This window comes from Oncorhynchus mykiss, chromosome 8 (assembly GCF_013265735.2).
Source record: "Oncorhynchus mykiss isolate Arlee chromosome 8, USDA_OmykA_1.1, whole genome shotgun sequence".
Taxonomy (NCBI): Eukaryota; Metazoa; Chordata; class Actinopteri; order Salmoniformes; family Salmonidae; genus Oncorhynchus; species Oncorhynchus mykiss.
This window is the reverse complement of record NC_048572.1, coordinates 45793032-45814823: the sequence shown is the minus strand read 5'-3', so window position 1 is coordinate 45814823 and position 21792 is coordinate 45793032. Positions and strand designations below refer to the sequence as shown.

The window sequence follows — 21792 nt, the reverse complement described above, 5'->3', positions numbered from 1 at the left end:
TTTGGCTCCATCCATCTTCCCATCAATTTTAACCATCTTCCCTGTCCCTGCTGAAGAAAAGCAGGCCCAAACCATGATGCTGCCACCACCATGTTTGACAGTGGGGATGGTGTGTTCAGCTGTGTTGCTTTTACGCCAAACATAACGTTTTGCATTGTTGCCAAAAAGTTCAATTTTGGTTTCATCTGACCAGAGCACCTTCTTCCACATGTTTGGTGTGTCTCCCAGGTGGCTTGTGGCAAACTTTAAACAACACTTTTTATGGATATCTTTAAGAAATGGCTTTCTTCTTGCCACTCTTCCATAAAGGCCAGATTTGTGCAATATACGACTGATTGTTGTCCTATGGACAGAGTCTCCCACCTCAGCTGTAGATCTCTGCAGTTCATCCAGAGTGATCATGGGCCTCTTGGCTGCATCTCTGATCAGTCTTCTCCTTGTATGAGCTGAAAGTTTAGAGGGACGGCCAGGTCTTGGTAGATTTGCAGTGGTCTGATACTCCTTCCATTTCAATATTATCGCTTGCACAGTGCTCTTTGGGATGTTTAAAGCTTGGGAAATCTTTTTGTATCCAAATCCGGCTTTAAACTTCTTCACAACAGTATCTCGGACCTGCCTGGTGTGTTCCTTGTTCTTCATGATGCTCTCTGCGCTTTTAACGGACCGCTGAGACTATCACAGTGCAGGTGCATTTATACGGAGACTTGATTACACACAGGTGGATTGTATTTATCCTCATTAGTCATTTAGGTCAACATTGGATCATTCAGAGATCCTCACTGAACTTCTGGAGAGAGTTTGCTGCACTGAAAGTAAAGGGGCTGAATAATTTTGCACGCCCAATTTTTCAGTTTTTGATTTGTTAAAAAAGTTTGAAATATCCAATAAATGTCGTTCCACTTCATGATTGTGTCCCACTTGTTGTTGATTCTTCACAAAAAAATACAGTTTTATATCTTTGTTTGAAGCCTGAAATGTGGCAAAAGGTCGCAAAGTTTCGCAAGGCACTGTATGTTGAATATGTTATCCAAAACACTTATGTTTTTTGTTTTTTTGTGTTGCTGCCAAAATGCTCAAACTGTACTCTGAAGCAACGTTTAAACTATACTCGGCAATATTGAATCATCATACTGTACATAGAGGAACAAGTTCCTGCATACAGACCTCAACAACAACAACATTTTAATCTGTCAAGACTGCCCCTATTAGCTCTTCCCAATTTGTGCCCTCCCTTGAGGTATTTCCACGCTGGAAAGAGGCAACCGTGACAATCTATTCTGATTTGAGTTCTGTGATATCTGTAAGGTTGCCTTGTATGATGTCATATTATTAAGTCTGTCTTTAAGGCCTTCAAACACATTGTATTCTCTGTTTAAACTGATTCAATTATTTGCAGATTAAAGGAAACTGCGCTGCAGTTCCACTCGGAATGTTTATGTTGTATAGTTATACAGAGGGTTAAAGGGCTAAACAGCCATACCTATCCAGGTAATAATGATGATGATGATGATGATGATAATTCATTTTAACGGTAGTCCATTTGTTGCACCCAAGGTGCTACACAGCATAATCAAAAAAGTACAAAAGAGGTATGGTGAGTTGGGACAGGGGGGTTGTGGGGGCTGCTGTAAGACAGGGGATGTTGATCAGTTCTTCCCTCGCCTGTCTTTGTGGAAAGAATGAAAGCAATGCCACCATGGCCCCTGAAGCTGCTGCGCCCCCAGCTGAGACTGCTGTGGCCCCGGAGGCAACAGCTGAGACTGCTGTGGCCCCGGAGGTCCTTGGGACTGAGGCCTCAGATGCCACAGAGGCAGCGGCCGAGGCAGGGCAAATCCAGGAGCCTGCTTCCCCGACTAGTGAGGCTGAGGCAGCCGAGAGTGCCACCAGCCCTGGAGAGGAGAATCCTGATGTGAGTGACAGTTAGCTATTAAATACAGTAACTGTGAAATAGCACGCTCATCATCACAAGCATGGGTCATTCCCCAGCCATCTATGGTCCAAGTCATCCTTATAAGGCATAGTTCTATGCCACTGTTTAAGGGAACCTTTTCATCACCGTCATCATCATCGTATTTATTATCATCATCATCATCGTCATCATCAATATTTTCATATTGTCAATATCATCATCATCATCATCATCATCGTCGTCATCATCATCAGTGTTTTCATCTTTGTCATTATCATGATCATCGTTATCATCCCATTCATTATATCCGTGGAGATGCTTTCTGATATCCTGTTTTAAAATTTTTACTTTGCAATTATTGACACCTTCCTTGTCATTCAATTATGTTCTCCTTGATTTTAAAACTTACCATTTTAAACTTGGTACTTTTTGTTTTGACCTCAATCCACTCTACAACTCCCATTTATTGTTTTATAACACATCTGTACATTATGACAGGATTCAAGTCTTATATATTACATTCTTCTCTAACTCACTCTTGGTATAGTTCACTGTGGGGTCTCCAGTGACATCTGCAGAACCTGAGGGGGCTTCACCAACTGAGGTATGTGTAAAATCCTCCCCTTTGTCCACTCACGCCCTGCCATTACTGTTCTGTGACTCGGTTCTGTGAGTGTTACATTGAAGTCCATCTTCTTTCAGTAGCCGGGCCCAAACCCTACCATCACCATTGTCAAAGTGTCATGAGGTTGAGAGATTGTCCGTGTGGAGACTTTGTGAATAACTGATTGTATTGAGTGCATCATAGTCATCTTGGGTGGGAAATGTGTGTGTGTCTGTGTCAGAATGTGATTGAAGAATTAGGGTGGCATTTTTAATGATCTATAATATGTTTCTGTTGGGATGTCATGCATGCACATACTATTCGTGTGTATTCCAAAATATGATTAGTGCTCATGTTCTGTTCCTATGAAGCTGGTATGTGTTGTTTTATACATTGTGACAGACTTGTTATATTTGAGTGTATGAGCTGTTCAATCCTACTCCAGGTTGGAACCTGGGGCAAGCACTAGCCACATCGCAAAGAGATACACTACATGACCAAAAGTATGTGGACACCTGCTCGTCTAACATCTCGTTCCAAAATCATGGCCATTGATATGGAGTTGATCTCCCCTTTGCTGCTATAACAGCCTCCACTCTTCTGGGAAGGCTTTCTGTATGGACCTTGCTCTGTGCACAGGGGGATTGTCATGCTGAAACAGGAAAGGGCCTTCCCCAAACTGTTGCCACAAAGTTGGAAGCACAGAATCTAGAATGTCATTGAATGCTGTAGCGTTAAGATTTCCCTTCATTGGAATTAAGGGGCCTAGCCCGAAGCATGAAAAACATCCCCAGACCATTATTCCTCCTCCACCAAACTTTACAGTTGGCACTAAGCAATGGGTCAGGTAGCATTCTCCTGGCATCCACCAAACCCAGATTAGTCCGTTGGGCTGCCAGATACTGAAGCGTGAGTCATCACTCCAGAGATTAGTCCTGCCGACCATGTTTGTCTATGGAGATTGCAACGGGTGTGACTGACATAGCCAAATCCACTAATTTGAAGGGGTGTCCACATACATTTGTATATATTGGGTATGTGCCTTGGGGAGTTGCTCATTTACGAAGGGTAATTACAATTGCTGTGTGTATATGGCTCTTATTGTCATGCTTGACATGGGAGTGGAGGAAATGTCTGTATATCCATTTACTTTCTTCCATGTGCCAACCACGTATCAAAACGACTTAAAAAAGATGAGTAGCCTTATTTTCATTCATTTGATTTGAGATTTTCCTTGATATAGATGCTCATTTTTAAAAAGAATTTCCTTGAACAAGAGTATATCCCACTAAATATAATAACAATATAATAACCACAGAATCTGTGCAGAATCTTGATACACCAAGATAGCCTGTACCTTGAAAGAATGGACCAAACATTTCCTTGCCAAACACAGCAATGACTGGATGCAACGATTCCTCAAAGCCTGCATCTCAGTACTTTACGTTCTGCACTTGCATGAATGCTATACTAACAATATCAATAAAAAGGAGAACCGCTGTTCTGTATGTAATTGATGCAGCTTAAGCTCAATATATCAAATGCAAACTCAATGCTAAAGGCTGTACTGAAAAAGCTTAGGTTGCTAGCTAGGTGCATTAAAACCTCTTTCTGCGCTTAGATCCTCCCAGTTGAAGAGGCTGAAAAAGCATACCCCAGCGAAACAGCTCCCCCGGTAACTATAATTTATGCCAAATTTGGCAAAAAGGAAGCTAAAATCATATTTGGCCGAGTATCTTGTGTGAGTTTGAACCTCAAGTCATATTTTGCAATGTTTTGTAGAATCTTAAACATTCAATTGTATTTGACACAGTGTATCATATAAGCTTTGAGTCATACAGGACAGAGTGGTATGACATTGAGGTCTGACTCACTCCAAAGTACACAGAGGATGCTATTAAAACAAACCCAAACCTTGGATTTCATGTGCCATTCGAAATTAGCATTTATACTGTAGAAATGTCACTCAATGTATACTGTGACATAAATTGTCACTTTCCATCATTAACGTGGGGCAGGGGAAATCATGTTTTTTTCCAGACAACAGTATTCACCAGTATTTGTGTGAATAGCACCCAGTCTCATATGAGCTTGGCTATATCCCCAAACCCCTGTTCCATGTATTCCACATAAAGCTCCATGCTTTAAAATCCCAGAATCTAACATAGATTGATAGTTATGTCACACAGTTATGCCACATTAAAAATCTTTATAGAGCATTATATACGGTTATAGATGATTTGTGAAGCATCTATGTAGTGCTTATGAAGCCTTCATAAGATGCACTTTAAATAAAGCAGGACCCAGGTCCCTATAGCAAAGGAACCAATGCCTTGTGAAATGTAAATGTATCATCAGCCATCAGAAGTCTCAACCTTTTGAATCTTGAAATTCCACATTGTTATATACTCTCATATACTGTACGTATATGAGTTGAAATATCAAAATGCTATATTTATTTAGAAGTATAGCAAATAGGTCACAGGCGGTTGGTGGCAGCTTAATTGGGGAGGACAGGGTCATGGTAATGGCAGGAACAGAATAAATGGAATGGTATCGAACACGTCAAACATGTTTTCCATGGTTGATACCATTCCATTCCAACCATTTATTATGAGCTATCCACCTGTGACATAGGAGTACACAAAATTAAAGGAAACATACCAAATAACTTGAAATAACCAAACTAAATCTGGAGATTCGAGAGAGGCCATCCCCGAGGCTTGACATTTTTTTTTCCCCAGATGTGATTGTGAATCAACTCTCTTTTGTACGTAGGAATCCGTTCCGACCCCGGAGGAAATGAAGGAGTCCCCTGTCGAGGAGACTCCGGTAATTATTATCCCAAGATTCCCAAACCCCATTCCCAAAACCCTAATATCCATGATCCCACATTTGCCTTATTCAACAAAGCTCAGTAACTGGGACCTATTGGGACCTGTCCGAAAGTCCATTGAGTCACTTAAGCCTGAAATAGGCTCCAGAAAATAGTAGTGATTGTTGTTATACTTTCATATTACAAGGTATATGTTCTAAGAACGTGAGGCATTCAAATGTAAAGGCCCACCTCAGAGGAAGTTGCTGCACTTATTTAGAGTAATTCCTGTCCTAGATCAGAAATGATTGTTTAGGTTCCACCTCGAAAACTGACGCAGGCTGTTAATACGTATTTAGAAATTGGGGGTGGGAACGTTGTGGTGATTTCCACATGTAGCAGAGAAATAACAACAAATAAGTCACTGACTGACAGCTGGCAGTTTAACTAGCTAGCATGCTAACCTTAGCCAGCTAATGAACGTTATTGTGAGCACCATTTTCAGTTAGCACAGGTGAAAATAATGATTTCATAATAAGAAAACCAACCTGCCGGTCAAGAGATCTCAACTAAACTGTGCCTATACAAGCTGTTGGAATGTTGAGGGTTGACGTTTGTCTGACTCTTGCCATTTGATAATTCCAGTGAAACCAAGTCAGATTCTAATCGTCATTAATATTTGGACTGCACACAGACAGTGGTGTAAAGTACTTAAGTAAAAATACTTTAAAGTACTACTTAAGTCATTTTTTGGGGTATCTGTACTTTACTATTTATATTTTTGACTACTTTTACTTCACTACATTCCTAAAGAAAATATTGTACTTTTTATTCCATATATTTTCCCTGACAACCCAAAGTACTCGTTACATTTTGAATGCTTAACAGGACAGGGAAATGGTGAAATTGACGCACTTATGAAGAGAACACGTGGTCATCCCTACTGCCGGACTCACTAAACACAAATGCTTTATTTGTAAATAATGTCTGAGTGTTGGAGTGTGCCCCTGGCTATCCGTAAATTTTAAAAACAAGAAAATGGTGCCGTCTGCTTTGCTTAATATAAGGAATTTGAAATTATTTATTATTTTACTTATACTTTTGAAGTATATTTTAGCAATTACATATACTTTTGATACTTAAGTATATTTAAAACCAAATACTTTTAGACTTTTACTCAAGTACTATTTTACTGGGTGACTTTCACTTTTACTTTAGTAACTTTCTATTAAGGTATCTACAGTGGGGCAAAAAAGTATTTAGTCAGCCACCAATTGTGCAAGTTCTCCCACTTAAAAAGATGAGAGAGGCCTGTCATTTTCATCATAGGTACACTTAAACTATGACAGACAAAATGAGAAAAGAAAATCCAGAAGATCACATTTGCAAATTATGGTGGAAAATAAGTATTTGGTCACCTACAAACAAGCAAGATTTCTGGCTCTCACAGACCTGTAACTTCTTCTTTAAGAGGCTCCTCTGTCCTCCACTCGTTACCTGTTTTAATGGCACATGTTTGAACTTGTTATCAGTATAAAAGACACCTGTCCACAACCTCAAACAGTCACACTCCAAACTCCACTATGGCCAAGACCAAAGAGCTGTCAAAGGACACCAGAAACAAAATTGTAGACCTGCACCAGGCTGGGAAGACTGAATCTGCAATAGGTAAGCAGCTTGGTTTGAAGAAATCAACTGTGGGAGCAATTATTAGGAAATTGAAGACATACAAGACCACTGATAATCTCCCTCGATCTGGGGCTTCACGCAAGATCTCACCCCGTGGGGTCAAAATGATCACAAGAGCGGTGAGCAAAATGACCTGCAGAGAGCTGGGACCAAAGTAACAAAGCCTACCATCAGCAAGGGCATTGAAGATGAAACGTGGCTGGGTCTTTCAGCATGACAATGATCCCAAACACACCGCCCAGGCAATGAAGGCGTGGCTTTGTAAGAAGCATTTCAAGGTCCTGGAGTGGCCTAGCCAGTCTCCAGATCTCAACCCCATAGAACATCTTTGGAGGGAGTTGAAAGTCTGTGTTGCCCAGCAACAGCCCCAAAACATCACTGCTCTAGAGGAGATCTGCATGGAGGAATGGGCCAAAATACCAGCAACAGTGTGTGAAAACCTTGTGAAGATTTACAGAAAACATTTGACCTCTGTCATTGCCAACAAAGGGTATATAACAAAGTATTGAGATAAACTTTTGTTATTGACCAAATACTTATTTTCCACCATAATTTGCAAATAAATTCAGAAAGAATCCTACAATGTGATTTTCTGGATTTTTTTCCTCATTTTGTCTGTCATAGTTGAAGTGTATCTATGATGAAAATTACAGGCCTCTCTCATCTTTTTAAGTGGGAGAACTTGCACAATTGGTGGCTGACTAAATCATGTTTTGCCCCACTGTATACCTTTACTCAAGTATGACAATTCAGTACTTTTTCCACCACTGCACACAGACATGATCAAATAGCTATATTGTTTGTTCTCTCTGTTATCATTTCAGCAAGCTAGCTAGCTATATATCAATGCATTATCTAAATTGTACAACTACTGTGGGGAGAACAGGTATTTGATACACTGCCGATTTTGCAGGTTTTCCTACTTACAAAGCATGTAGAGGTCTGTAATTGTAACATAGGTACACTTCAACTGTGAGAGACGGAATCTAAAAAGTCCAGGAAGAAAAATCCAGAAAATCACATTGCATGATTTTTAAGTAATTAATTTGCAATCAATTTGATACATCAGAAAAGCAGAATTTTATATTTGGTACAGAAACCTTTGTTTGCAATTACAGAGATCATACGTTTCCTGTAGTTGACCAGGTTTGCACACACTGCAGCAGGGATTTTGGCCCACTCCTCCATACAGACCTTATCCAGATCATTCAGGTTTCGGGGCTGTCGCTGGACAATACGGACTTTCAGCTCCCTCCAAAGATTTTCTATTGGGTTCAGGTCTGGAGACTGGCTAGGCCACTCCAGGACCTTGAGATGCTTCTTACGGAGCCACTCCTTAGTTGCCCTGGCTGTGTGTTTCGGGTCGTTGTCATGCTGGAAGACCCAGCCACGACCCATCTTCAATGCTCTTACTGAGGGAAGGAGGTTGTTGGCCAAGATCGCGATACATCGCTCCATCCATCCTCCCCTCAATACGGTGCAGTCGTCCTGTCCCCTTTGCAGAAAAGCATCCCCAAAGAATGATGTTTTTTTATTTTATTTATTTCACCTTTATTTAACCAGGTAGGCAAGTTGAGAACAAGTTCTCATTTACAATTGCAACCTGGCCAAGATAAAGCAAAGCAGTTCGACACATACAACAACACAGAGTTACACATGGAGTAAAACAAACATACAGTCAATAATACAGTAGAAACAAGTCTATATACGATGTGAGCAAATGACGTGAGATAAGGGAGGTAAAGGTAAAAAAAAAAAGGGCCAAAGTGGCAAAGTAAATACAATATAGCAAGTAAAACACTGGAATGGTAGATTTGCCGTGGAAGAATGTGCAAAGTAGAAATAAAAATAATGGGGTGCAAAGGAGCGAAATAAATCAAATATATACAGTAGGGAAAGAGGTACAGTGGTACAGTGCGAAAGTATTCGGCCCCCTTGAACTTTGCGACCTTTTGCCACATTTCAGGCTTCAAATATAAAGATATAAAACTGTATTTTTTTGTGAAGAATCAACAACAAGTGGGACACAATCATGAAGTGGAACGACATTTATTGGATATTTCAAACTTTTTTAACAAATCAAAAACTGAAAAATTGGGCGTGCAAAATTATTCAGCCCCTTTACTTTCAATGCAGCAAACTCTCTCCAGAAGTTCAGTGAGGATCTCTGAATGATCCAATGTTGACCTAAATGACTAATGATGATAAATACAATCCACCTGTGTGTAATCAAGTCTCCGTATAAATGCACCTGCACTGTGATAGTCTCAGAGGTCCGTTAAAAGCGCAGAGAGCTTCATGAAGAACAAGGAACACACCAGGCAGGTCCGAGATACTGTTGTGAAGAAGTTTAAAGCCGGATTTGGATACAAAAAGATTTCCCAAGCTTTAAACATCCCAAGGAGCACTGTGCAAGCGATAATATTGAAATGGAAGGAGTATCAGACCACTGCAAATCTACCAAGACCTGGCCGTCCCTCTAAACTTTCAGCTCATACAAGGAGAAGACTTATCAGAGATGCAGCCAAGAGGCCCATGATCACTCTGGATGAACTGCAGAGATCTACAGCTGAGGTGGGAGACTCTGTCCATAGGACAACAATCAGTCGTATATTGCACAAATCTGGCCTTTATGGAAGAGTGGCAAGAAGAAAGCCATTTCTTAAAGATATCCATAAAAAGTGTAGTTTAAAGTTTGCCACAAGCCACCTGGGAGACACACCAAACATGTGGAAGAAGGTGCTCTGGTCAGATGAAACCAAAATTGAACTTTTTGGCAACAATGCAAAACGTTATGTTTGGCGTAAAAGCAACACAGCTCATCACCCTGAACACACCATCCCCACTGTCAAACATGGTGGTGGCAGCATCATGGTTTGGGCCTGCTTTTCTTCAGCAGGGACAGGGAAGATGGTTAAAATTGATGGGAAGATGGATGGAGCCAAATACAGGACCATTCTGGAAGAAAACCTGATGGAGTCTGCAAAAGACCTGAGACTGGGACGGAGATTTGTCTTCCAACAAGACAATGATCCAAAACATAAAGCAAAATCTACAATGGAATGGTTTAAAAATAAACATATCCAGGTGTTAGAATGGCCAAGTCAAAGTCCAGACCTGAATCCAATCGAGAATCTGTGGAAAGAACTGAAAACTGCTGTTCACAAATGCTCTCCATCCAACCTCACTGAGCTCGAGCTGTTTTGCAAGGAGGAATGGGAAAAAAATTCAGTCTCTCGATGTGCAAAACTGATAGAGACATACCCCAAGCGACTTACAGCTGTAATCGCAGCAAAAGGTGGCGCTAAAAGTATTAACTTAAGGGTCTGAATAATTTTGCACGCCCAATTTTTCAGTTTTTGATTTGTTAAAAAAGTTTGAAATATCCAATAAATGTCGTTCCACTTCATGATTGTGTCCCACTTGTTGTTGATTCTTCACAAAAAATACAGTTTTATATCTTTATGTTTGAAGCCTGAAATGTGGCAAAAGGTCGCAAAGTTCAAGGGGGCCGAATACTTTCGCAAGGCACTGTAGTTGTTTGGGCTAAATTATAGATGGGCTATGGACAGGTGCAGTAATATGTGAGCTGCTCTGACAGCTGGTGCTTAAAGCTAGTGAGGGAGATAAGTGTTTCCAGTTTCAGAGATTTTTGCAGTTCGTTCCAGTCATTGGCAGCAGAGAACTGGAAGGAGAGGCAGCCAAAGAAAGAATTGGTTTTGGGGGTGACCAGAGAGATATACCTGCTGGAGCGCATGCTATATGTGGGTGATGCTATGGTGACCAGCGAGCTGAGATAAGGAGGGACTTTACCTAGCAGGGTCTTGTAGATGACATGGAGCCAGTGGGTTTGGCGACGAGTATGAAGCGAGGGCCAGCCAACGAGAGCGTACAGGTCGCAATGGTGGGTAGTATATGGGGCTTTGGTGACAAAAAGGATGGCACTGTGATAGACTGCATCCAATTTGTTGAGTAGGGTATTGGAGGCTATTTTGTAAATGACATCGCCGAAGTCGAGGATTGGTAGGATGGTCAGTTTTACAAGGGTATGTTTGGCAGCATGAGTGAAGGATGCTTTGTAGCGAAATAGGAAGCCAATTCTAGTTTTAACTTTGGATTGGAGATGTTTGATGTGGGTCTGGAAGGAGAGTTTACAGTCTAACCAGACACCTAGGTATTTGTAGTTGTCCACGTATTCTAAGTCAGAGCCGTCCAGAGTAGTGATGTTGGACAGGCGGGCAGGTGCAGGCAGCGATCGGTTGAAGAGCATGCATTTAGTTTTACTTGTATTTAAGAGCAATTGGAGGCCACAGAAGGAGAGTTGTATGGCATTGAAGCTTGCCTGGAGGGTTGTTAACACAGTGTCTAAAGAAGGGCCAGAAGTATACAGAATGGTGTCGTCTGTGTAGAGGTGGATCAGAGACTCACCAGCAGCAAGAGCGACATCATTGATGTATACAGAGAAGAGAGTCTGTCCAAGAATTTAACCCTGTGGCACCCCCATAGAGACTGCCAGAGGTCCGGACAACAGACCCTCCGATTTGACACACTGAACTCTATCAGAAAAGTAGTTGGTGAACCAGGCGAGGCAATCATTTGAGAAACCAAGGCTGTCGAGTCTGCCGTTGAGGATGTGGTGATTGACAGAGTCGAAAGCCTTGGCCAGATCATTGAATACGGCTGCACAGTAATGTTTCTTATCGATGGCGGTTAAGATATCGTTTAGGACCTTGAGCGTGGCTGAGGTGCACCCATGAACAGCTCTGAAACCAGATTGCATAGCAGAGAAGGTATGGTGAGATTCGAAATGGTCGGTAATCTGTTTGTTGACTTGGCTTTCGAAGACCTTAGAAAGGCAGGGTAGGATAGATCTGTCTGTAGCAGTTTGGGTCAAGAGTGTCCCCCCCTTTGAAGAAGGGGATGACTGCAGCTGCTTTCCAATCTTTGGGAATCTCAGACGACACGAAAGAGAGGTTGAATAGGCTAGTAATAGCGGTGGCAACAATTTCGGCAGATAATTTTAGAAAGAAAGGGTCCAGATTGTCTAGCCCGGCTGATTTGTAGGGGTCCAGATTTTGCAGCTCTTTCAGAACATCAGTTGACTGGATTTGGGATAAGGAGAAATGGGAAGGCTTGTGCGAGTTGCTGTGGGGGGTGCAGTGCTGTTGACCGGGGTAGGGGTAGCCAGGTGGAAAGCATGGCCAGCCGTAGAAAAATGCTTATTGAAATTCTCAATTATAGTGGATTTATCAGTGGTGAGGTGAGATCACGAGGTGAGATCTTGCATGGAGCCCCAGACTGAGGGTGATTGACCGTCATCTTGAACTTCTTCCATTTTCTAAAAATTGCGCCAACAGTTGTAGCCTTCTCACCAAGCTGCTTGCCCATTTTCCTGTAGCCCATCCCAGACTTGTGCAGGTCTACAATTTTATCCCTGATGTCCTTACACAGCCCCCTGGTCTTAGCCATTGTGGAGAGGGGTTTGTGGAGAGGTGTTGAGTCTGTTTGATTGAGTGTGTGGACAGGTGTCTTTTATACAGGTTACGAGTTCAAACAGGTGCAGTTAATACAGGTAATGAGTGGAGAACAGGAGGGCTTCTTAAAGAAAAACTAACAGGTCTGTGAGAGCCGGAATTCTTACTGGTTGATAGGTGATCAAATACTTATGTCATGCAATAAAATGCAAATGAATTACTTAAAAATCATACAATGTGATTTTCTGGATTTTTGTTTTAGATTCACAGTTGAAGTGTACCTATGATACAAATTACAGACCTCTACATGCTTTGTAAGTAGGAAAACCTGCAAAATCGGCAGTGTATCAAATACTTGTTCTTCCCACTGTATCATACATTGACAAAAATTATGACTTATTGTCTTAAATCGATGTGCAACAACCTGGGTAAGCTCTGGCCATCGTCTCTCAGCTTGAAAAAAGTGGATTTCTACTGGTGTGGGTGTTTAACTATTCCGAAATTAAACAAAAGGGCTATTGCAAAAGGGCTATACCAAACAAAGTCAAACGAACAAGGCGACAGTTAATCCACAAAGAAAATGGGAATACCACAACCATGATCGCATCGCAATAAATGTTTCTACTGCCAACTAAAATGTATATGCATTTGCTATAGGCAGATGTCAGTCGAATGTTTTAAATTGCTTTTCAATTGTTCACTTTGCTTCTTTTTTATTGCCCCCCATTCCACGGTAGACGTTACGTAATTGCTTCCCATTTAGTATCGTGAACTGTCATTAATTGTTGCTGAACCACAAACAACTGCAATAATCAGAACTCACATTTCTTGTGAATGCTGCCTTAACACCGCCATGACAAAATCTTTGAAAGTTATTTTCGTTGTTTTCTTATGTAGGAGGTTGCAACTTTACTGAGCGTTCAGATGGATAACTATTTGGTGAAGAACAGACATTGTACTTTGTAATGGAGAACAGGCACTTGTCTTAACTCTTTTTTGATCCGTAGCCTTATGGTGGTTGGTCTGCATAAATAACATCTCTTTGTCTGAACTGTAGGCACCTGTGGATGCTAAAGGTTCTCCTCAGGAAGACACTGGTAGCAAACTGACTACTGAAAGTGTCATCCCCGTTATCCTCATCGTGGGGATGTATCTGATACCAGTGCCAGCATTATTGCTAACACTTTATTTGAATCTGCCTACACAATGTGATCATTATGATGACATGTTGTGGCATCTGATTTCCGCTACCTGATCTGTGAGATGTACTTTTATTTAAGTTTGTTGCGCAACAAAAGTACCTGCTATATAATTTGAAGGTTAGGTAAAGTGTTACTTAATGATGGAAATGTTGCAGCAGCATTTTATTTTATTTATTTTATTGCTGCACAATGCTCAACATTATGAATATATTATCTACAAGCTTGGTATCAGACTTGTCCTCAAAACGGATCTCCTTTATAGGATACTGTTTTCACACATCGAAAACAAGCATTTTGCTGTTAATATTTTCTATCAAAAGCCTCCTTTTCACATGACATTACTTGAAACAAACAGTAGCAAGTAGGTTTACAAGTGTGGGTGTTACACCAGTAGCACTATCAAAGACCTAGTCCACTGGGCACACACTGCTTGGATCAACGTTGTTTCCATGTCATTTCAATGAAATTACATTGAACCAACATGGAGTAGACGTTGAAATGACATCTGTGCCCAGTGGGAGATGATGATTTGGAAAGATAGTAGATTACGATGTTTGAAGTAAGTGTATTTTCAGATAGCAACAATGACAAGAAGCTGCCGTGTGGGGAATCGTAGGTGGCTCTTTCCAGCTAGTTGTATCTTGTTCTTGATACTATGTCTTGTTTTGAGGTGTCTTGACTGATGTCACGTCTATGCTAATATGGCAAAAAATGCATTAGCTAGCTAACCAACAATAACATTGGAGACGAAATATAGTTTACAAGTTGTCAACAACCTAAGCCAACTCCGTCTGTTTTGCCCTATAGTTGCGCATGCGTCGGTTTTGTTGCTAAATAACCAACCTATCTATGCTCTAAATATTTTATGTTCATATATTGTTTTGTATTGAATAGTGCTGTTTTTGCCGTATATATTTTGAATGTATATATTGTGTTGTTTTCTGGTGGTTAAACTATATTTTGCAGTGCTGCTAGTAGGTGAGAACAGGGGTAATTGTAACACATTTAATTTTTTCAAACAGAAACAAGCTAGTGTGATGAAAGAGTATATGCCAATGTTTAAGTTGTCTCCCTGCTTGAAATTGTTCAGTCAAACATCTCACTATTAGCTTGTTTGAACATTTAGGTTTTTAGGGGTGAAAGTCATTTTTTCCACAACCTGTATATGTTTTTCTACTCTCCTGGGCATTAATGTCCAATAATTCATCACTATATGTTGGCTTAACACTGACAAGTGTCACTATTCGTGTCTCTTGCTAGACACATAATGTTTTGTCATGGCTGCTAGGGTTGGGGTGCAATTGTAATACAAGCAGCCAAATGTTGAAAACAAGGGATTTTACTTTAAGATGGTATTAATTATACAAATACTAACTTAAAATAGCCTTGGGGTTCTGTAGAGTGCCAAATAATTTAAAACAGATATGACCTGTGCAACATCATGTTTTGAGCGGAACCGAATGGGGTTGTTACGGTAAATATTGGTTACGTACATAGAAATACTTATATTTATTGCAAAATCATTCCATACTGTATGTATGATATGATAATTCATAAACTTGAATGTTTTTTTTAAGTTAAGTGAGTTTATATGATTGTTTTATTTGACATTTGACCCCAGCTACTGTTACATTTTCCCCGTGCCAGAAGAATTGTAACGTCCAGACTTTTTGGATTAAAATCAATATTGTGATCTGACGGTCTTATGTACAGACCGATAAATGGTATGAATGATTAGGAGACAGATGTACATAACTTGCCTAGTTTCAAGTAGTCTTTGAGCAGTAGAGAAAATACCAAAAATCTGCCAAACTTCTCACATTCTGAACTGTAAAATAATGTTGTCACCTTTTTGCACTGGTGTTTATTGTTATTATTATTTATTATTATTATTAATTTATTTTTACTGTGTATTCGTTTGTGGTGATCACTTCCATACTGTATTTGTTGAAAATTACATTTCCTATAAAATGCTATACGCACATGTAGATTGATGACAATCTAATTCCATTTGAGTGGGAATCTATTCCCACCTTTATAAATGCCTCTTTTCTGAATACCATAGAAAGGAATAATCCCCCATATTTTCAAACGGTATAAGAATAAGAGCAAACTCATTTGTCCTCATGCGCTGAGATGCTCTGACTCGTTGATCAAATCAAGTAATTGAATTTGTCACATGCGCCGATTACAACAGGTGTAGGTAGACCTTACAGTGAAATGCTTACTTACAAGCCCTTAACATTATTTTTCTTAAAACTGCATTGTTGGTTAAGTAAAAAATAGATACGTTTAAAAAAAATTATAATAATTACAAATAATTAAAGAGAAGTCGTAAAATAACGGTAGCGAGGCTATATACAGGGCTGCCGGTACAGAGTCAATGTGCGGGGACACCGGTTAGTCGAGGTAATTGAGGAAATATGTACATGTAGGTAGAGTTAAAGAGACTATGTATAGATAATAAACAGAGAGAAGCAGCAGAGTAAAAGAGGGGGGTCACAATGAAAATAGTCTGGGTAATCATTTCATTAGCTGTTCAGGAGTCTTATGGCTTGGGGGTAGAAGCTGTTAAGAAACCTTTTGGACCTTGACTTGACCCTCCGGTACCGCTTTCCGTGCGGTAGCAGAGAGAACAGTCTATGACTAGGGCTGGAGTCTTTGACCATTTTTAGGGCCTTCCTCTGACAATGCCTGGTATAGAGATCCTGGATGGCAGGAAGCTTGGCCCCAGTGATATACTGGGCCGTTCGCACTACCCTCTGTAGTGCCTTGCGGTCGGAGGCCGAGCAGTTGCTGTACCAGGCAGTGATGCAAACAGTCAGGATGCTCTCGATGGTGCAGCTGTAGAACTTTTTGAGGATCTGAGAACCCATGCCAAATCTATTCAGTCTCCTGAGGGGCAATAGGCTTTGCCGTGCCCTCTTCACGACTGTCTTGGTTGTGTTTGGACCATGATAGTTTGTTGGTGATGTAGACAGCAAGGAACTTAAAGCTCTCAACCTGCTCCACTACAGTCCCGTCGATGAGAATGGGGGTGTACTCGGTCCTCCTTTTCCTGTAGTCCACAATCATCTCCTTTGTCTTGATCACGTTGAGGGAGAGGTTGTTATCCTGACACCACACTGTCAGGTCTCTGACCTCCCTATTGGTTGTCTCATCGTTGTCGGTGATCAGGTCTACCACTGTCATGAGTGAACAGGGAGTACAGGAGGGGACAGAGCACTTACCCGAGAGGCCCCCATGTTGAGGATCAGTGAGGCAAATGTTGTTACCTACCCTTACCACCTCGGGGCGGCCCGTCAGGAAATCCAGGATCCAGTTGCGGAGGGGGGTGTTCAGTCCCAGGGTCCTTAGCTTATTGATGAGCTTTGAGGGCACTATGGTGTTGAATGCGGAGCGGTAGTCAATGAACAGCATTCTCACATAGGTGTTCCTTTTGTCCAGGTGGGAAAGGGCAATGTGGAGTACAATGGAGATTGCATCATCTGTGAATCTGTTGGGGCGGTATGCAAATTGGAGTGGGTCTAGGGTTTCTGGGATAATGGTGTTGATGTGAGCGATGACCAGCCTTTCAAAGCACTTCATGGCTACAGATGTGAGTGCTACGGGTGCTAGTCATTTTGGCAGGTTACCTTGGTGTTCTTGGGCACAGGGTCTTTAGTGGTCTGCTTGAAACATGTTGGTATTACAGACTCGGTCAGGGACAGGTTGAAAATGTCAGTGAAGACACTTGCCAGTTGGTCAGTGTATGCTCGGAGTACACGTAATCCATCTGGCCTTGTGGCCTTGTGACTGTTGACCTGTTTAAAGGTCTTACTCACATTGGCTATGGCGAGCATGATCACACACGAGGAATGGGCAAAAATTCACCCAAGTTATTGTGGGAAGCTTTTGGAAGGCTACCCGAAACTTTTGACCCAAGTTGAACAATTTAAAGGCAATGCTACCAAATACTAATTGAGTGTATGTAAACTTCTGACCCACTGGGAATGTGATGAAAGAAATGAAAGCTGAAATAATTAATTCTGTCTACTATTTTTCCGACATTTCACATTCTTAAAATAAAGGTCAGTTAGGATCACCACTAAGACAGGGAATTTTTTTGTTGTTGAAAAACTGAGTTTAAATGTATTTGGCTAAGGTGTATGTAAACTTCCGACTTCAACTCTAGATGAAAACTCTCTTGGTAAATAGTGTGGTCTACAGCTTATCATGAAATAGTCTAACGCCGGTGAATAAAACCTAGAGAATTCCTTACTATTAGATTTTGTGCACCAGCTGTTTACAAATATACATTGCCCGCCAACCCTTGTCTTACCAGATGCAGCGTAAAACTCACCAGCTGTGTTATCCATGTTGTCGTTCAGCCACGAATCGGTGAAACATAAGATATTACCGTTTTTAATGTCCCGTTGGTAGGATGTACGTGATCGTAGTTCGGCTATTTTATTATACAATGATTGTACGTTGGCTAATAGGACCAATGGTGAAGGCAGATTACCCAGTCGCCATCGGATCTTTAGAAGGGTCCCCGACCTACGTCCCTGATATATCTGTCTCTTTCTACTGTAAATGACGGGGATTTAGGCTTTGTCGGGTGTCTGAAGTAAATCCTTTGCGTCCGACTCGTTAAAGAAAAAAACTTCTTTCAGTACGAGGTAAGTAATCGCTGTCCTTATGTTTAGAAGCTCTTTTCGGTCATAAGAGACAGTGGCAGAAACATTATGTACAAAAAAGTAAGTTACAAATAACGCGAAAAAACACACACAATAGCACAATTGGTTAGGGGACCGTAAAACGTTAGCCATCACCTCCGGCGCCATTGTACAGGACGAGAACATCCGCTGATGACTAGAATACTGATTGTCATTAGGGCTGTTGACTTTTTTGGTGGTCATCATCACGGCTGTTGAACTTACCCACCCCTATTTTATCTTATTGTTAGCTGCCTTGGACAGCTCCACTCCCTTTGCATATTATGTTTTTAAAAGTTAATGTTACAAAATGTTGGTGCAAACTTTAAATATCCCACCGGTATGTCAGTATACAACAAAAAAATATAATTGGGGCCCAGAATTTCTCTTGGTCATGTCCCCTGATCCCTCACCGATTTTCCTTGATGACCTTCGAGGTTTGGTTGCCACCATGTTGTTTACACAAGGTCATCATGTTTGTGATGAATGGTCATGAAGGAAAAGAGACAAGGAAAGGAAGCTTTTTTTAGAACTATTGGGATGTACTGTAGCCATTGATGTAATCATGGATGGTATTCATGAAAATAGACACTGAAATGTCAACATATTAATCCAATGAAACGATGTTTCGAAACTATGTGGATCTGTGGTGTGAAAATCATTCTATTTATTTCTTGAGGAATATGTTAACTGCTTGTATGCCTACGTTTTAGCATGTATAAATGTGTGGATTTGTGTGTGTTATTGTGTCTCGTTAACGGGTTTCTTTCCTCACCAGGAGAAGATGCCTATTCCCTCAGTGGTGATTGAGCCAGCCTCCAGCAACGAAGGTGACGATGACCGCGACATTATTGACATTTCCCCAACGACCATCAGCGACAACGGAGTGACAGCGGACACCCAGACGGCCAAAGACATCACCACCTCCGACGGCCCACCAGGACTCCCTCCTGGCTTCCTTTACAAGGTTTTCCCTGGTCCACACACACACACACACTAACCCATTATACTCCTTTTTTGTGTCAGTCTCCCTCTCACTCTTGCCCTCTCACACACACGCACACAAACACCCACAAGACCTCCCTGATTCACACAAAAAGGCTGACCCGAATTGTACTGTGCTGGCTAGGTAGGATATTTTCTTTTCAGTCTTTCCAGCGACTATGGTGGATTCATAGTACACCTGGGCTTTGCTAGGTTTGGCCCTATAATGTGAAACTGGCAACACTCAAAATAGAATAAATGTATTTTGTTGTATACCGTTATCAACACACACTTGGATGCACACAAACACACACACACGTACTCTCATGCTGTATTATGAACTCCTATCCTGTAGGTGGAGACTCTGCATGACTTTGAAGCTGCAAACTCAGACGAGCTGGAGCTGAAGAAAGGTGACGTGGTTCTGGTTGTTCCCACGGCTACAGCAGAAGATCAGGTGAGGAAAAACTCTGTATTCACACTAAATCAGCTTTCAAATTCTGAAAACGCTATATTAATCCTGTACAAATACTGAGCACTTCACGTCCATAGAATATCATAAATATGGTAAAATAGAGTGGATCTCAGATCATTGGTATAAAAAAAACTAACACAGCACTCCACAGCACAGTGACCAGATTCCATGTAACAGTATTCCCGATGATCCACTTGGTGGAGCCATAACCGTATTGCTTATGCCTCATAGATCTGTGAACACTGAAAGGATAGGCTTTTGAGGAAGTAAAAGGACCGAAATAGAGCTGGGTCCTTGTCTACCTAACACATACACAAATAGAGTAGTTTAGCTTTATGTTAGCTACCAGCCTAGTACACAGGCATATCCATGGCCAATGAAATTCACCCCTTGCCTCACTTTCTCTATGTTTTCCAGGATGCGGGTTGGCTTACAGGTATCAAGGAAAGCGAATGGTCGCATCTTGGGGCCAGTGCCCACAAAGGACTCTTCCCAGAAAACTTCACACAGCGCTTGGAGTAACCATCTGAGCCCGGAGAAAAGAGTTGTGGAGGAGGTGAAGGGGCCTGTGTTCTCCAGACAATGTCTAGCCGAGCGTCTGCTAACCCGTCTGTGACCTTGTTTGCAAGACAGACCAAGGTCGTCACTGATAGAGGAAAGGACACAAACAATCAACAAAAAACAAACCAAGTGTGGATAAACACTAGTACCTGCTCGGAGCATAACGAAAAATAACATGAGCATGATGCGATAGTATGGTCTACCCTTTTTTTGTTTGTTAACCTTTAAGCAGCAGCGAATTGATGTGTGCTTTGTTGGAAGTGTGGTGACCTCCACATGTAAATCCCTTGATCTCCACATGTAAATCCATATCTGTTTCAAGGATAAACTAAAATGAGAAATACCTCCTGAAGAAAAAAAAAAGTTACCTTATCTTCTCTGCACCAAGTGTATTGTATTGATTTTGTTGCTCTGCAGTGGAATTTCTAAGAATCTGTAGTGCTATGATCTAACTGTTCTTGAGTGTTACTTTAAATGTTTTCTTTCTGACATTTCAGCCATAAATGTTACCTTGCATCACTTGTTAGTGTTCTCTTGTAGTGTCATGGCTGTATGTGTGCGGCTGTAGTGATTATTTTTTTGGAGTACTCAGTGTTGACATTGTTCATTGACAAGACATGCTGTGCTCTTGCCGAAACAACATAATTGACGTTGAAATTCTGAGCATTGGAATGGGACGTCCAATGAGTTTCCAGCATGAAAAATGATGTTTGTGATGAAGCTGAGATCCGGGAACTGGCAGATGCAGCTTTCTCAAAGTAAAATAAAAAAATAACACTGTAGCTCCCTACATAAAACGTTAATGTGTATATCCTTATACCTTATATCTGCAATTACATATATACAAGAAACCAAGTCAACCAGTGGAAAGACATATGAAGTTATTTATTTGTGAATGAAATGTTATGATAAATTGTATTTATTTAACTTTATATTTTTAAAGTTTAAGATCACTGGGAAGGTGCTGGGAGAGAAATCAGATATGCAATTTATGTAATTGGTTTATATACTGTAGGGTCACAATAGTCCAACTGTTCAGTATAGCAATGAATATGACGTCACTCCTGTTTTCGTACAGTTAGCCCTCACTGTATAACCTTTTTTTGTGATATACATATCTGTGATTATTTATCTAAAGGTGAATAAAGAATAGTTGATATGTTACAGCTCCTCGTTGATTGGGAATTATTTGCAGATCTGGTTCAAATACATGCGTATTTAAGTATTTGTATTTTAAATACTTATTGTCTGGCCAAATCAACTACTTCTATTTGAAGTATTTGAAAGTATTTTTCTAATCATTTCCACTAAATACTATACTATTTGAAACTATTTTCAAATACTTGTTTCCAAATACCCTGGAGGACCAAACAGACCGGGGT

General features: G+C 40.9%; 1 protein-coding gene across 13 annotated transcripts in view; it reads left to right on the top strand.

Annotated features, from left to right (window-relative positions):
- amph (amphiphysin) overlaps positions 1-21576 on the top strand; it is a 131483-nt gene extending 109907 nt beyond the window's left edge. For 4 of the 13 annotated variants that reach the window (XM_021612625.2, XM_021612622.2, XM_021612621.2 and 1 more), the window contains 7 exons: positions 1679-1909; positions 2457-2513; positions 4135-4188; positions 5292-5345; positions 19169-19357; positions 19730-19831; positions 20267-21576. In XM_021612625.2, the coding sequence (XP_021468300.1) occupies positions 1679-1909; positions 2457-2513; positions 4135-4188; positions 5292-5345; positions 19169-19357; positions 19730-19831; positions 20267-20371 (792 nt within the window). In that variant the 3' untranslated portion in view covers positions 20372-21576. The remainder of the gene's footprint in view (positions 1-1678; positions 1910-2456; positions 2514-4134; positions 4189-5291; positions 5346-19168; positions 19358-19729; positions 19832-20266) is intronic. The other 9 variants (XM_036985495.1, XM_036985494.1, XM_036985497.1 and 6 more) reach the window with 7 other exon arrangements.
- Positions 21577-21792: the final 216 nt, after the last annotated feature.